Below are 17,240 nucleotides of genomic sequence, written 5' to 3'. Positions count from 1 at the left end.
AGCCGCTGTTTTTATGGGTGAACATTTATGTTGATGAACCTATGCCCGGAAAACGACAACGAGCAATACATGATGCAGACTGATAGTAGCGAACATAGAGCATGGGCCGTCGATGATCTGCTAAGCCACGAAGTGTGTCGGCATTTATACACGTGCCATCGAAGATTCAAGCATTATCCTTAGTGGCAGCGTAGGTTCCAGAACAAACTCTGTTGTATACGTTGTGCCCGTAATCACTTTGGACGGAAGATTGTCAAGGTGGTTTCCAGTCATTCGGGCGCGGTTTGCACAAGGCAGCGTTACACACGAAATAGTGCGCTAAGAAAAGTAGAAAAGAGCACGTATGGCATCACCAGTAAAACATTACTGATTGTTGCTATTGCATTTATTGCTTCGCCGGTGAAACTGATTTTTATTTTTTCAGTTTTATGTGGTTCAACGATCTCCATCACAGAGCACACATGGTGCTTGGCAGTTGCTCGGCAACGGTGTGGCGAGGTTTTTTGCAACACCCCTACCGTCTTTATACGGTTTGACGAATAGAATTTGCTGTCAAAACATAGAGTCGCATAATGAGGTATGCACACAACCGCCACCTTAACAAGATTTGTGCATTCTGTTCACGTGGCGCAGGATTCATGCATAAACCGAATTACGAGGTGACCGAACTAATTTGATATGGACCCGTTTGCGTCTTTCATGTAGCCCATGCATGCTGCTTGGTCCATGATAAAACTTGACTAAATTTGGCATTGCACGCGCAAATTGCCGTTTAGGCGCAGCAGGTTCGATTGGCACAGAATTGCATAATCGGGGCAGCACTTCCACCCCCGGATATCTCAACAAACAAAAAAGTTGCTCTTCCAGGGTAGGCTCAAGGGTTATTCTAAAAATAGTCTGAGCTCTACTGGCTGTTTCGAAGGAAGTACAGTCTAGCCCACATATAACGGCCCTACTTAAAATAAACTTTCGCTTAAAACGAATAATATCCGCGTGACCGTGAAAAGATACATTGGTTCAATGGCACAAAATCACACTGTGTGACAGCTTGGCTTGAGCGTAATGCACATGTTAGATGCTGTGTTTCGGAGTGCTTGCTCATAGCTGTTGACCACCTGGCAGCCAACTTGCCGCTTCGGGGGTCCCGGTATTCAGCTGTGGAGATGGTGAATATTTCGTGGGTGGCGGTGATGGCTACATGCGCGCGAAACTCTTTTCCCAAGGCCGACTTCGTCGACGTCAAACGATGCCGAGCCTGAAGCTTCCGAACAGGATCACTCCGGCAGCGATTTGTGGCAGTGCGTCGACTCTGACCTGGGAGAGCAGGTGGGACAACTGTTGCGATGGTTTAATTATGGCTGATGATGATGCCAACACTGCGGAACTGTGCACGGATTAGGGCATTGTGAATGAATTACATGGCGAGAGCGATTTGGAGGAATCAGATTGTGAGAACGACGATACAGGGGGAAGAGGCAATTAGCCATTAGGCATCTTACTATTTAAGCTAGGGTGGTGAAAACTTATGACATAGTGTATTTACATGTGCAGATGTCAAATATGAACTCAGTTTTTATGTACTCCTTACCATTTTGTTTTTATTTCCCTTTTCAGTAATTTCACTGTACAGATCTTGCTGAATTAAATGTCAATGTATTCTACAATTAGCAAAGAGTGCAAAAAGCACGTTTCATGACTCTAGCTTTCCTACAACAAAAGTTATGAAGTTTAGAAGTTCATCCTTCCATTACCAAGGAACGATAATTTTTGTATTTTATTTTTTCTAAAAATTCATGGTGTCCTATAGTAGTATATGGCACTTTCTTGCACTCACTAAGCATCCAGCTTCTCAGCAAGACAAAAATGATCAAATTCCAGTGTACCAAAAATGAGAAGCGCTTGTGAGAAGAATGAAAGGTGGCCAAAAAACTGAAACTGAGGAAATGGCAAAAAACAAAGCTCTGTATATTCAAGGAATTCTACACAAACAAAAATGCTTTTCTTGGCATATAACTGCCTCAGAAAGCACCAGGGCAGTAGCATTTGTCACAATGCCCCCACTTTGTCAATGCCCCCGCTTTGCTTGTTGCAGGAACCTGGAAGATGCTGAATGCTTTCGCTCGGCACTCATGATCCGACGAGAATCCTTCTCTTCTGCCCGTCGCTCGCTCACAGAGTTTTGCTCTAGCTGAAGTTCTTTGAGGACACGTGTGGAGGCTTTTTTCATTCTTGAATTGAAGCTCATCACGGCCTCAGCAACTGCAGTCTTAACAGCTATGAGTGAAGCATGCTTCTCTTTGGGCATTAGAGACCATATGACAGAATGAAGTGCCTCGTTTGCATTTTGTGTCTTGCCTCTTTGGCAGCGTTTCAGCAGCTCCTTGTCACAAAGTCACTCGTAGACTGGAAGTAGTGCATCATGGACATTTTGTGGGAAGTTGTAGGCGTGTCTTGGCAGCGGTTCTCCCCTAGCAGCAGCAGCATTCTGCTTGCACCATGAGTCACTGTCACTTGGGCACAAGGTGTGGTTGGACCTTTCATCAGTCGATGTCACATGATAGTATGTGGCCATGGCTGCCTGGTGCATTGCATCTACGTCACCAACATTAGATTTCAGAGCCCAATCATAGTATTTGGACAATTTCTCTATGAAATCACCAGTCAAGCGGCCTCTTCCACTTAGTGTTTCACCAGAACCTTTATGCTTTTGAACAAGATTGCGTAGAGCAGTACCCATTCGTTTTTGGACATGGTTTATACAGTCCTCCTTTTGAACCATAAACTGTCGAGTCTCCAACAGCACGAAATGATCTACTGTCCCCATCACACAGCATAACTGTGTACCGCAAGCCGGGACAGGAAATTAAGCGCTCAGAGAGTGTGACTGCTGCCTCTACTTCCATGTGCCTTGATTTGCACTGTGTATTTTTCTGGCAGATGTGCGATGACTCCCAAACCAAGTAATTTGGGTGCTCTTTTGGTGGTGCACACTTGCAGCCGGCACAATAATTTGACAGGACAACATAGTCTAAAACATACCCAGAAAACAGCTCTATAACAACACCCACACCAATGTGCTACAGGTGGCCTCTGGTCATCCATGTGCCATCATAACAGATGGCCACATTACCTGGGTTGTCAAAGCACAGATCTTGGTATAATGTTTCCACTGACATGGCACAATCAGAGAGGACCTTGTCTGCAGCTCTTGTTGCCGCAGAATTCAGTTTATTTTTCTAATGGCATTGATAGCTTTTGTGGTGAAGTCCCCTGTGAGAAATTCCCATTACAGAGAAGATGTAGTTTAGGGCTGCCTGGCCATTCCCTGTGCTTTGCACGGCACGAGACGCACGGATATTGACTTCAAATGCAGCGCATTCAGCTTGACTGGGTACCCTCCCAAAGCTCCACTCACTGTCCACAAGTCCACAGTTACGACACTCTGAAATCAGCTTCATCGCAAGTCCATATTCACGCTCACCTTTTTCAATAGAAACGGTCCCACTGCATGTCCGGCATTTAGCCGTTCTTTCAAGAAGCTTGTTTATCGCGGATAAGTCGACGATCCCGTAGGTGGCCGCCGACGGGTCCGAGTCCTCGCGCGCTGTCGCGAGTGTTCGCAGCTAGCGCTCGCTCACCAAAGTTGCCGATAAGCTGCTGATCTTATCAGCACTCACTTTCTGCTGTTGCGCAAGATCAGCGCTCGTCAAAAAGGGAGAAGGTTCTGTCTTTCCTTATGTGCTGCTTATCGCCGACGTCGTCCGAGGCAGCCGGGGAAACAGGCGGAGATGTCGGCGTTTCATCCGACAGATCGTGTTCTGTCGCCGCGCCATCCTGTACTAGGTGCGTGTCGGATATACCCGCGCTATTATCTCCTTTTGCTGTAGATTTCTTGTGATATGGCTTCAGCATAATGAAAGATTCAAGCCAGGTTCAAAACGTGGCCAATAGCGTAGGCCTAAGGCACTGGCCCGGTGGCTGCGGAGCGCTTCGTCGGGCTGGTTTTGCGGGGTGCCTGAATGTGCAGACTTGAGAAATGCTTGCTCCAATTTCTCGCGAGCTCGCAAGGGTTCAAGAAGCCGACAAGAACAATGACATGTGAGCGAGATACACCGACCGCTTCACGTGCGCTTCAGAAAAACGCGGCTGAGAGCGCAGGCCTACCGCACTGTCCTGGCGGCTTCATCGAGCTCGTTCAGCGCCGTACCGGTATACCGTCGAACGTAGAAACTATACAGAAATGCTTGCTCTAATTTCTCACTAGCTCATGCGAGTTCAGGGAGCCGACAAGTATGAAGTGACATATACCCACCCCTTTGCGTGGGCTCCGCTGCCGCACGCAGCAGACAGCTCGAGAGGCCCGGCGGTTCGGAAGGCGCGATTTAGTCACGTGTGCTCACTGCACATTAAACTCGCGCGATGGTTTTTTTTTTTTTTACCCGGATTCACGGTGGACATACTGAGTGGACAAAAACAAGTGTGGCGGGATATAAAAGAAAAAGAGCGGCTCTTTCCAATGCGACCAAGACGGCTGCTGTAGCAAGCATAGAACGGCAACACCGTGGCGCTGAAAAAGCCAGTTTTTCACGTGTCCATCGCCAAAAATTCAGCTCACTAACGTCGCATAATATACTATCATGGCTAAATTACCAATCTAGGACGCGCGAAATTGGCGAGAATAGGAAGCGATAGTGGGAGAATTCAAATATAGCATTTTCAAAAAATCTTATTTTATAGCGATTTTCGGTCTCAAGACCCACTTCTTTCCTTAAATGAACTCAAGACTGCCCTTATTGCTTCTGCTTTTCGAAACACGTGCATCACAGAATTTTTGGGCAAAAAAAAGTTTGTAATTTCACTAGCAACTTTTTTAAAAGCTGTGTTCCATTTACTACGAACTTTGAGATACAGCGAACGAATGCCGCGCCAAGCTCAGGTTTGTTATAAGCGGTCTCGACTGTATTCTAATGGAGCGTGGTCGTGGGCAGCTGGCTTAACACCTAAGCACGAATGAAATTGCAAATGAATGGGTACAGAATGAAGCTTACCTGTGCTCCCCAGTGAGGTGAATATGTTCTACTCGTTGCAACTCAAGGTCAGACCAGTAAAGGCGTTCCTCAGGGCAGTCCATTGCAAGGGCTCCTGGCTGCCGGAGCTCTTTGGACACGAGTGTCTGACGTGCTGAGCCATCCACAAACGAGCGCTCAATCAAGGCAGGGTTCACTAGGTTGGTCCACACAAGGACCCTGCGCAGGGAGTGAAAAACATCACATTTACAAAAATTTATTGTTTTGCAGCTTGAGCTGCCAATGTGGCTTTATTTGTCACATTAAATGATGAAAAATTACGAGACCCTTTGCCTTCAAGAGTTGAATGCAAAAGTGATAATCAGTTTTGCCTCTTTAGTCGCCTCATGAATGCATACGCCATGCTTGCCATCTTGGTGCTTGCAATTTACAATGCTTAACTCCACAATAATGAGCTGCTTTCGTCTCTGCAAAGTGGTGCATGCTGAATACAGTCCCGCACAACGATTGAGGTGGCAGCAATCGGCGCCTCAGCACTCTCATGTATTGGCCGGCTATTAAAAGCGTGCAGTAGGCTTAAAATGGCACTACGTCGTATATCTAAACTATGCCACAGTGCCTTCGACCTTTGTCAATGATTGTCAGAAAAGGCATGGCCACAAACTAAGAATAAGTGACCAGCCGATTTTGTGCTTTTGCAGCAGTGAAACTGTACTCATACCTGCCAAGTTCAAAGATTCTGAATCCGGGAGATTTCTGTTACAGGGGGGTCGTGCTGTATTATTTGCCTCCTTTTTTATGTCACCAAAAGAAAGGAAAAAAAAAAAACATTGCGAAAAACAAGATAACGGGGGGGGGGGGGGGGGGTCCAATCGCAAGCGCAGACATTGGCGTTGCGGTCTTATAATGGCAACCGAACACAAGAGGGTAGGGTTTCACTAGCGCTGCTTTGACTGATCAAGCGCTGGACGTGCACAAACTTTCGGGCTTGTGTCAGTTAAGTTATCGCTACACATAATCGTTTCAAGAACGACCGCGGCTTCGTCCACAGCGGTTGTGGCAACAACCACACGCACTGTAAAAGAGTGCAAGCACTTGCTCTCCGCGTACTTCAGAAGCTTCAAACACTCTTCTCCGACCTTCGCTCGATGGTTTCGGTACTAAAGTTCATATCACCCGCCACGATTAGGAAAAGTGTTCGAAACATTTTAATTGTGGCCCAATGGACACATAAATTTCGCTGGGGAATTTCACGAATTCGTATCTACCACGGTTTAGCATCACTGAGACTCCACTGTAAATTTAGATGAACGCCTCTAAAATTCGTTTATAATAAAATACGGTGGTTTTGCAAAAAGCCTGGAGTGAATTGAATGGCATTTTTCCCAATGCGAACAGACCAGCTCAGAAACTTAGATTCCCAAGAGATTTTCAAGACAACCGTACAAACGGAAGAAACGATAGAAATCCGGGAGACATAGCAGGTATGCTGTACCCCAAGGCAGCAGTCTTGGGAGCAGTGCATGTGTACAAGATGACCACCATCACGTAATATCTGCTCACGATGCATGCCGTCAACACTACTTTCGGTTCTAAAACCACCTTGTGGTGCAGAAATGGAGTAAATTAGACAAAAAAGATCTTTTTGAAGCAGTATGGTGCAGCGATTTCCAATCGGCGCAGGTTTCCCACCACTGCATTTTATAGATGAAAATTTTATTACAAAGATCGGTCGGCCATCTACCCTGTTTTTGATCACTGGTACTGTCATTGGTGTCGCCGACCTCAAGTGACCAGACCATTTGCCAACATCATCGATCACCCCGCGCGTACGCTACCCCACCTACTCTGATAATATGCGATTCGTTTCGTGTTTAGGACTTGTTCTTGCTCACTTCGCACTCGACTCAGCATGCCTTCCACATGCATGCGGAAGCGCGAAAACGGCTGTTGATTTGCGCGGTACGAATCACAAAATATCCACGTTCGTGAGGCCACGCAAACACGCCGGCGCAACAAAACGATTTTTGACCATGGCCGCTGATTCTTTGAACACCGCCGCACGCACTGATCCTAAGCACTGATCCAGGCGGCCATTCTATGACTTCTGCGCGCGCAGGCACTCTTTTCAAGTTTTTCTACGTGTGAGTTTCCCGGACCTTTCAAGCAAGCTACCCAACCTGCCTCCTTCCCATGTGTTTTGATTTACAAGGTCGCCCTCCCGCTGCATCGTCCCCTCTCTTTATCGCAACTCCTTGCCCTAGTCTCGCAAATCTGCTCTCTTCTCTTGATCACAACCCTTTCGCTCGTCTCCACCGCTTCACGACCCCAGCCATGCTGGCTCGAATTAGTTTTGTTTTCTGGCTTGAAATGGGCCCAGAGCTGTTCCACGCGTTCTGGCATGAGTGTCACATGTGCGCGTCTTGCTCCCTCTTGGTGTGCGTGTGTGGTCATGATGGCCGACGGGAGGACTAGCACGCTTTTTTGTGCCACTCAACAAAATGTCGAAAGTGTGACCGCTTGGCTTGAGCATAATCAGTGCGTTAAGTGCCGCGTGGCAGAGCGCTTGTTCATAGCTATTGGCCACCTGGCAGCAAACTTGCCGCCTCGGGCGTCCCGGTATTCAGCTGTGGAGATGGTAAATATTTTGTGGGCTGTGGTGACGGCTACATGCACGCGAAACTGTTTTCGCGAGGCCAACTTAGTCGACGTTGGGCCCGATGCCAAGCCTGAAGCTTCTGAACAGGACCGCTGCGGCGGCGATTTGTGGCAGCGCGTCGTCGACTCTGACCAGGGAGAGCGGGTGGGACATCTGTTGCGATGGTTTAATTACGGTCGATGATGATGCCGACACTGCAGAACCTTGCACGGATTGGGGCATTGTGAATGAAGTACGTCGCGAGAGTGATTTGGAGGAATCGGATTGCGAGAACGACGAAACTTTGGAGCCAGTGCCTCATGCAGCTTATGCCATGGGCCTCAGCGAACGAGCACCCTGCCGTTTTAAACGAACTCGAGGCTGCCCTTATCACTTCTACTCTTCGAGACACGTGCATCACGGACTTTTTGGGGCAAAAAAAGTTTGTGTTTTCACTCACAACTTTCTTGAAAAGCTGTGTTTCATTTACTACAAACTTCGGGATACAGCGAACAGATGCCACATCAATCACAGGTTCGTTATAAGCGGGTTCGACTGTAGATACCCCACAAATGTAAAAAAGCAAATGAGAAAAACTGGAAATGCAGTATTCTAAGACGGATTTTATTCCCTTTAGAAGCAGAGAAAGAGCTCTCACCCCAGGTGTGGGTGCAGGGCAAGGTGCCTGGGCCGGTCATCACCCGAGGCCAGCAAGATGCCCAGTGGACGCCCACTGTCCAGTGAGCTGATGTTGATGAGGTTGCCTTGGCTGCAGCTCCAGAATAGCTGCCGCGCATACGGGTCCAGTGCCAGGGCAAACGGATGGGCACCCGTGCTGACAGCCATGGTGGTCACCTGTGTCGTTGTCCTGGCTGTCAAAACATTCCTTCCCACTTTGGGAAAGCATTGCTATGTGGCAACAACTTTGCACTCAAGCCACAGCTAAACGCTGTTTTAGACAACTGTAAGGAAGTGCTTTTGAAATAGATTTGATAGCTTTTAGCAGCAGAAAGAGAAGCAGGAATTTGCGCTTTTGGAGCAACAAAAAATGCCAGGCTTGCACCCAGCACCATCTGCAGCGTAAGCTGGTGGAGTAACCATGTAGGTTGAAGGAGGTCCTCTCTATGCACAGCTAGTACAGAAGTCGAGATGCGTGCTCTAGTGTGATAGGAGCGGACGGAGAGACCAACGTAGGGACACTTCGCCCTGTCTATCATCATTCACTCTGTCGATACTGTGAAATTTTTGAATTATTATGATAGATGGGGCACTTAAATATGATAGCCCAATGGTACGAATTGCGAACGAAGCTCTCGCGAGCACGAGAATTGCAAAAAAAATTGTGGAATTTTGTTGTAGTGAAATTTCATCCATACACCACTGCATTCGGTAAGATCTGATTATAAGTCTTGTGCTTTGGTTCCAGCAAGCACATGCATTGAACTCTCACTAACTTGGAGGTACCTGTTCACACACCGAGTGAATGTAATACAGTCGAATCTCATTATTTCGAACACGATTAATTTGAACTTCCGGTTAATTCGAACTCACGATGAGGTCCCATTAAAGCTATGTGTATTCCAATGGGCGAAAACGCCCGGTAAATCAAATGCTCAAGCACTTCTGACGATTAATTCGAACATACCGCGCTCCGAAAATACTCTCAGCACCCCGCCCAATCCTGCCGCGGCACCTGCGACACCTCAACGCTGCCCGCGAAGAAAATGAAAAGAAAAGAAAAGGTTGCGGTGGAATGTTTGCTCTCTCTCAAATGCCAATCTGCGATGCGCCCATGTCAAGCTTCTTCCTTTTCTGTCCCTGTCACGTAAAAACCCTCCTCCTTCGCACGCCGCGCGCTAAGAGAGAGAGGAAGAAAGAACTTTATTCAGAGTCCGACGGGTAGATGGGGTGGGCAAATGGCTCCGCCTAGGTTACAGCTAGGAGTCCTTGAATCCTGGCGGCTTCCTCGGCTCGCTGGACGGCCCACATTTGGTCTTCAAGGACGGAGCTGAGCATTGCGGCTTCCCAGCACGCGCGAAGGCTGTCAGCAGAGGCTGCACACTTGTTATGAGCACTAATCCCTCTACATACCCATAACATATGCTCCAGAGTGGCTCTGGAGTCACAACGCTTGCACCTGCCCGTTTTGTATATATCAGGATATATAATGTGCGAGAGTGCAGGATTCGGATGCGTCCTAGTTTGTAACTGCCGCCATTGAACAGACTGTCTTTTTGTTCATTTTGGGTGAGGGGGCGGAAATATGCCCCTCTGTAATCAATAATGTTTTGTAATGTCATTGTATCTCGTCATTCTGTCTTCCCACTCCCACTCGTCTGCTGCGCTGTAATCAACGGAGGAGGCTGGGGCGGCACTTGAGAGGGCAGCTCGGTCGGTGAGCCCTCAAGCTTCATCATGTACAGCTCCGTTGTTGCTGTCCCCCGCGATGGCGTGAGCAGGTGTCTATGTAATGTATGTGTTTCTGGGGCTTGTTCGACACCCTCCTTGTAGAATACGTAGTGCCTCCGGGGAGATGCGGCCATTGGCGAAATTTCTCACTGCCGTTTGCGAGTCACTGACTATCACGGTTGCATTTGTCTGAGCTACTGCGAGTGCTATGGCTACCTCTTCCGCTGTCTCGGTACTTTGGTGCATATCGTCGCGCATGTCGTACCGCGTTTGTTGCTATCGATTACGGCTGCGGTAAACCCCCGTCTGCGATACTTCCGAGTTCGAAGTATCGATATTCGACTGTATTTGGGAATAACATGCACAAAGTATATGGAAAATTCGGTGCTAAACTTGGCATGCAAATTAGAACAGAATTTTGGTGTGCAGGTTGGCTTCACGGGCACACCTTAACGGTAATGCAAGGAAGGCCACCTAGCAATAACACGCAGGTGCTTACTTTCTTTCTCGTCGGTTTGCAGCCGTAAGTGGTGGTTAAATACGGAGTTATGCACAAGAAAACGCGAAGTTCTAACAATCCTTGGAGCATGCCAACCATGCCGTGCCTCGTACGAGCTTGCAAAAACTTCCAAGTACAGTGAAGATGTAACACTTCATGCTTTTTTACATGTTTAATGTTCATAATTTTAGGCTGCGCTACATGCCTATCTATGAAGCGTATTCGCTACCGTTGAACAAGATGATAGCGAACGTGGTTTTCTGTACAGCGGCTGCGGCAAACGGTACTTCTGCTTACAATTTGTGCATGCTCTTTCTCTGTAGTGTTGCGGCAAGCAGCATCGAATTGAGTCACTACACGTTGGATGGTACTTTCGTGGTGGCCCATCATCGTATCAACACGACCACACTTGTGTTTGCAGCATTTGCGACAGTTATGCTGTCACGCTTAAACTAAGCGCGCGCTAGCTGGGCGTGTGCCTTCATAACGCCATTGTTCTCATTCACAATTGCACGGCCAGTGATGATGGGCAGTATTTATGCTTTGAGTGCAGCGTTTGTGAGTGTATTCGAAGAAACTACTTTCACCATGGGGTGGCAGTCTGCCACTAGGCCCTTCACAAGCACACAAAAGCGGTCTTTTTCCAAACCTGATCAATTATAGCTCGCGGGACATATTGTTACGGTAGAGCACACAGGGAAACGAGTGACAGATGAGATATATTTACACGATGCAAGGCGCAAGCCAAGATAGCGAGAGAGAGGGCACCCCTCATTTCAGAATCACGGTGTCTTTCTCGCTGTCCCTTTTGCTTCTATAGCGTGATGTAGTCTTGTAACATGAACCCCGAGTGCTGAAGCACCGTCTCGGTGCTTTCTATGACGTTGCTGAGCAGTAAAGCTTAAGGCAGGAGACATGAAGACTTCAGCGGGGCTATCCCATAGGTGACGTCGGTCACCTGGTGCAATACGTGATAAGGTCCCGAGTACCGGAAAGCTGTTTTTAGGGGTGAAGCCCCCTTAGGCGTGGGTTGACACGCGATGACTTTTCTTTTAAAAGCGGCATCGTGGTGCACTCGTCGAGTTTTTGGAGTCTGCCCTTCCATGCCGTCGATGCTAATGAACTACAAGATGACGAACTCCTCAGCACACGTACGAAGTGCTGCACATGGAAAACACATAGGCAGAAATCGCCGACGCACCATGCCGAAGCACGTAGGGGGCGGCCATTTTGGAAATGCCGATGGCAATAGAATGACTGTATTAATTTTTTTTTCGCACTCGATTTTAACGCGCATGCGATTTATGAACTCGCTTAACCGGAAAAAAGGTGCGCGTTAGATTCGAGTAATTACGGTAATGGGCATGAGCATGTTATCCATTAGGTACAGGTGGCGACGGCGTTACGGCAATGCAGGTAACTGGGGTGCCAAATGAACATGTTCAGCAGAGCACAGACGACCTAGGGGCAGGGTGGGTGTATCAGTCATACAGGGCAGATCAAGTTGCACAGTGCCAGCTGAACAGTCAATGAGACCCGAATGGGCGCACAAAACGTCTAGACCAAAAATAACATCAGCGCGTGTACTCAAGGGGCAGGGGCAGGGTGGGTGTATCATTCTCACCCACTGCACATCATTGGTGCAGTGGGTGAGAACAGTGAAGGGGACGGAGGTTTGATGGCCGGCAATAGTAACGCATGCTGGGCAGACACTAACGACGGCAGCTGCACCGCTGTCAGCAACACGAACACAGCGTGAAGGGGCTGGAGTCGAGACTTTCTTCAAGTGATGATGAATGTGTGAGCTCATAACAAAAACTTAGGTGCCAGTGTAGACTAAAAATTTAACAGATAAACCATCCACTTTTACATTTATTAGGTTACGGTTGGTCGGGAGCGTCAACAAAGGAATTGGAGCGCAAGTTGTAGCAGCATCGTCTCCTCCAGCAGCTGCACCCTTTAGTTCCCCAAAGGAAACCGCTGGGCATAGGACGGGGATAGAGAACAGGTGGGGGAGGAGATCAGAAGTCTCCTGATCTCCTCCGCCACCACAAAGCCCAGTACAGCTACTCACCTTCACTTTGCGGTGAAGGTGAGTAGCTGTACTGGGCGTTGGTCGTAGCGGTCATGTTGTAAGGAGCCGAGTTGTCATGGCACGGAGGTTCTTGGCCAGAAGGGCGGGCTGATGCGTCGAAGTTTCTGAAGTTTGGGCTTGTGCGTGAGGGCAGGGTCCACATGTTTCGGCAATGACATGAAATGTGTCACACTCGTTCGCACCGGAAGCGAATTGCCCTGTCATCAGGCGTCCTCAATGCATTTGGATCTTGGTTACGTGGAGTAGGACGGTGGTAGTGCTGATGGGTGTTCAAAGTAGGCGCAAGGACATCAGCTCGGTGCACAGAATAGATCATCTGAAGGCCCGCGTTTGCCAATTCTTGGCGCACAATGCTCTGTATGATGGATATGGTGGGCTGAGAATCATTCAACGTAAGGACCCTCAAGATGCTGGTGGAAGCGCTTCGATTTCGCGTCGAATGTCAGCAGAGGGTGGATTGGGCTGGGTTTCTAAACGGAGGTCCTCACAAGTTGACGTTGCAGCAGTGTTCAAGAGACAGGTAATGTGATGGGCACTGCGACGGCTTTTAGCGTTCTGAAAGCATCAGCACTCCTTAAAAGTACACTAAAAGCAGCTATAAAGTCGACGTTGATTGTTGAAATAGTGGTCCAAAAATTTAGTAGTGTTACTTTTGCACTAAGAAAGGGCTTATTTTGAAATAAAATCACGTTTTAGAGGCGCCCGCATTGGATTAGGGCACTTCAAATTACTTGCCTCAAAAAGCGGTCCTACTGACGTCACTGTGCGCAACGTTGCCCAGCTTTACAGCACGGTCGCCGACCCCAGTACACAGAACGAAAGCTGGAAGAGCCACAGCAACAATAACGGCCATTGATCAATTTCCTGCCATTGGCTCCAAGATTGCAGACGTGTTTTCGCTCAATTAGGCCCTGCTAAATGGCACAACATATCCCCTGTAACCACGCGAAAACTAAATTATTGAACCACTCGCGTTATTTTCCATAGTAACGTCCGGCAGCTCTTTTTTCCATGAGCCAAACAGAAACGAACAAGCAGCATTTTATTGCGTTTCTTGATCCCTGGAAGGTTCTTCATTTAGTGCAACCAGATCAATTACTAGTGATTAATTGTAGGTGGTTCGTCTGACGGTGTCGGTATCATTTTGAGAATGCCCTACCGGGGCACATGTATTCTTGTGCACTTACCTTAATTTCTCTGTGAGTAGGGCACTGCTCTTGATTATATTGTCATTTTAGATCTAGTCATACATTGAGCATTCACTTTGGCGTAAATTGTTATTTGACTTTAGTGTCCCTTTACGACGTCTTGAACTGCCGAACAGCCTTTGAATACAAGAAAGTTAAAGGCATCATCAGTGATGGCCTTGAGTACACGCGCTACCTTGTCGGCTTCGATCATAGTGGTACCAACCTTACGGCAGAGGGTCAAGACATCTTGAATGTAGGCCAGGTAAGATTACGTGGATGTCTGGACACGGTTACCAAGTTCTTTCTTAGCTGCCTGCTTGCAGTCGGCAGATTGAGTGAACAACTCAGGCAACTTCGCCTGACAGATGTCCCAGCTGGTGAGCTCTTCCACGTTGTTGTTAAACAACATCTTCACTGTTCTTTTCAAGTAAAAGATAAGGTTTGCCAGCATCATGGTTGGGTCCCACCTGTGATTTTGACTCACGAGCTTGTACGGTCGAAGCCACACATCTACATTCTCACCGCGAGTGCCCGAAAAGTTGCCAGGAGTGCGGGGTGAAGAGGTCACAATGACCACAGGTGAGGTGGGGACCATTGGTGCATTGAGCATAGCTTTTGACACAGCATCCCTTTCTGTAGACATGTTGGAAGCGGCAACTCGGCGTCCACTGCGAAGCTCCGTCATGCTTTGCTACCCAGCACCATCCACCAAAATGTTATGGGAGAGCACACAGGAGAACGAGGCGATAGTTGAGATATATTTACACGACGCCAAGCGCGAGCCGAGATGGCAAGCAAGAGCGGGCCCCACATCCCAGAATCACGTTGTCTTTCTCGCTGTCTCTTTTGCATCTTCAGTGTGAGTTAGTCTTGTATGCGAAAATTTGGAATACGGACCCTAGCGATCTCTAGTCTGAAATGGCAGGCATGAAGCAGCCTAAAGGGCCTTTTCAAGCAAGTTTAGAGCACTAAGAATATTCAGAGCCAATTCAGCTCTGTTCAAAATACTTGTGACGCAACAGGGAGGCCTGATGCCCAAGCAGAGAGGAACCGCACTGCCCGGCATGAAGAAAGTAAAAAAAAAAAAGAGAGAGAGAGAGAGAGAGAGAGAGAAAAGAGGGGTGTCGCTCGAGCAACAACTATGAACTTTGCGTCTCGTGGTCGCTGACGTGGTCACAATCATTGATGCGCACGCTAACTCAACAGCCATCAGCAGGTGGCTCGCATACACTTCTACGTCCTTCGCTCTCACCGCGAAGAGACTGTGCAAAACATGTTACTCTCCTTGAAGTGGCTGTAGTTTTGTACAGTTATGTGAGATAATATCCGACAAAGTTAGTTGTCAGCCTCCTTTCATTTAACACAACGTTGGTATAACATTACGAATTGCTGCTACGCATTCATAACTTCACCTTTGCAGTGCAACTGAGACTTTTGCAGTTATGTACAACCCCCATGTTTTTTTTGTTTATTGCTTGAACGTGCCAGCATCAGCCCCAGAGTCGATAAGCGCAAAGCATAGCGGTCAAATGAACGAGAATATGCACATGCACTCGCTGAGCAATACAGTATTGAGCAATCATGTGCACCTGTGTTTTCTAGGCTGTTCCAGGAGCTGACCACCACCCCCTTCTCATGAGCACCGTTACTGCCATCCTTTTTTTCTTTTCCGAATGCTGCCACAAAGTTGTTAAAAAAAAAAAACAGTGTCACTAGAATTAGAATGACGAAGCAATGAATGCTATAGCAAGAAATTGTAAGGCTGGCAGACAACTGTTTTAGATCCATTATCCCAAAATTGAACAAAATGCTGGTGTAATAAAATGCAGCTGAGGCAAGAAGAGATGTTCTTTTCGCAGTCTCTTCGTGTTGAGAGCGCAGCGTTCGCGAGCCATTCACATTGAAGCCTGATGTGATCATGTGTGCATAGAAATTGCGACTATGCCCTAAGGATCAAAGTTCACAGCCTCTCCTGGAGCGATCACAACCTTTACGAAACCGAAACTTAACACTCTCAATGAAACTAAAAAGATGATGTTTCACACACGTTTCCCGGCACAGTGCACGGTGCGCGTTCGCACTTTGCAGCTAAATTCTGGTGCTGCGGCACAGTATGGAGCTGATAGGCGAGTTTGGTGCAGCAGGGGTGGTTTGGCGCACAATGGCACATATGGCACAGCTGTTCCACCACTGCGCACTGTTACGACATTATTAGAGATTTTAATTTGGCCCTGGGCTAGCCTACCCATTTCAGCTTTCAGTTCCTTTCACATCATTAGCACTTCTTTTGCCAACCATCGGAACCAGGGTTTTTTTCTATATCTCCTCCACACAATAGCTTAGAAAATACAGTTGAATCTCGATAATTTGAACTCCAAGGGGCCGAAAATTTGTTTGAATTAAAAGAAGTTTGAATTAATAAAAGCTAAGTAAACGGAGGGCTCCTCATGCAGTGGCGCATGTGCATTGAGCTAACACATGAGCGGGAAGTTTCAGAAGACTTACATTTAATCACAAATCACAGGCAATCTGTCATTAATTGAAGTAATCGGGTTATGCGCGTCTGCACACGTTTGCCTTGCAACGAGTCAATCAATTCTGCACGCAGCTTGCAAAGTAAGTCTACCTCGGCTTAGCATTCTCCTGGCAAGAGAAGTTGCGCGGGGCGATGTCCAGCACCGACACTCTCTAAAGACAACGACTGCACCTTCGCTACTACTCTCTCTGCCAAAGCCGCAGCGTGGCCAGCACGTGACGAGAAAGGAGGAGTGTGTCTATGCGGAGAGAAGCAGATCGGCATTTGAGAGAGAAGAAACAGTCCACAGCAGCTTTTTTTTTTTGCTCTCTTTGCGCGCGTTGTTGAAAGGAGAAGGGTTGCGTGGCAGGAACGGGAAAGGGCGAAGCGTGGCACCGGCGCGTGAGAAAGAGCCAACACTCAGCGACAGATTTTTTTTTTTCCCTCTCTTTCTCTTTGTGTGCGGCGTTCAAAGGAGAAGGGTTTCTACGTGGCAGGGACAAAAAAGGGAGAAGCATGGCACAGGCATGTCGCAGATCGGCATTTGAGAGAGAGAAAAGATTCCCCGCAGCCCTTTCTTTCATTTTCTTTTCCTTTGCGCGCAGTGTCGAGGTGTCGAAGGTGTCGCTGCAGGATTGGGCGTGGTGCTGAGAGCATTTGCAGAGCGCGGTATGTTCGAACTAACCATCGCAAGTGCTTGAGCGTTCGAATTACAGGGCATTTTTGCCCATTGGAATACACATAGCTTTGATGGGACCTCATTGTGAGTTCGAATTAACCGGAAGTTGGAATTAAGCGTGTTCGAATTATTGAGATTAGACTGTACATAAACACATTCATCATATACGATACACAGTGCGTGGGGGC

At 47.8% G+C, this 17,240-nt stretch overlaps 1 protein-coding gene across 2 annotated transcripts in view; it reads right to left on the bottom strand.

Annotated features, from left to right (window-relative positions):
- Window positions 1-17,240, bottom strand: part of arr (low-density lipoprotein receptor-related protein 6) — a 345,664-nt gene that overhangs the window by 21,747 nt on the left and 306,677 nt on the right. For both annotated transcript variants that reach the window (XM_037420245.2, XM_075886375.1), the window contains exons 15-16: window positions 8,324-8,520; window positions 5,049-5,246 (exon numbers count right to left, since the gene is read on the bottom strand). In XM_037420245.2, coding sequence (XP_037276142.2) covers window positions 5,049-5,246; window positions 8,324-8,520 — 395 coding nt within the window. The remainder of the gene's footprint in view (window positions 1-5,048; window positions 5,247-8,323; window positions 8,521-17,240) is intronic.

Source organism: Rhipicephalus microplus, chromosome 2 (assembly GCF_043290135.1).
Source record: "Rhipicephalus microplus isolate Deutch F79 chromosome 2, USDA_Rmic, whole genome shotgun sequence".
In the NCBI taxonomy this organism is placed as follows: Eukaryota; Metazoa; Arthropoda; class Arachnida; order Ixodida; family Ixodidae; genus Rhipicephalus; species Rhipicephalus microplus.
This window is presented reverse-complemented; position numbering and strand designations above follow the sequence as displayed.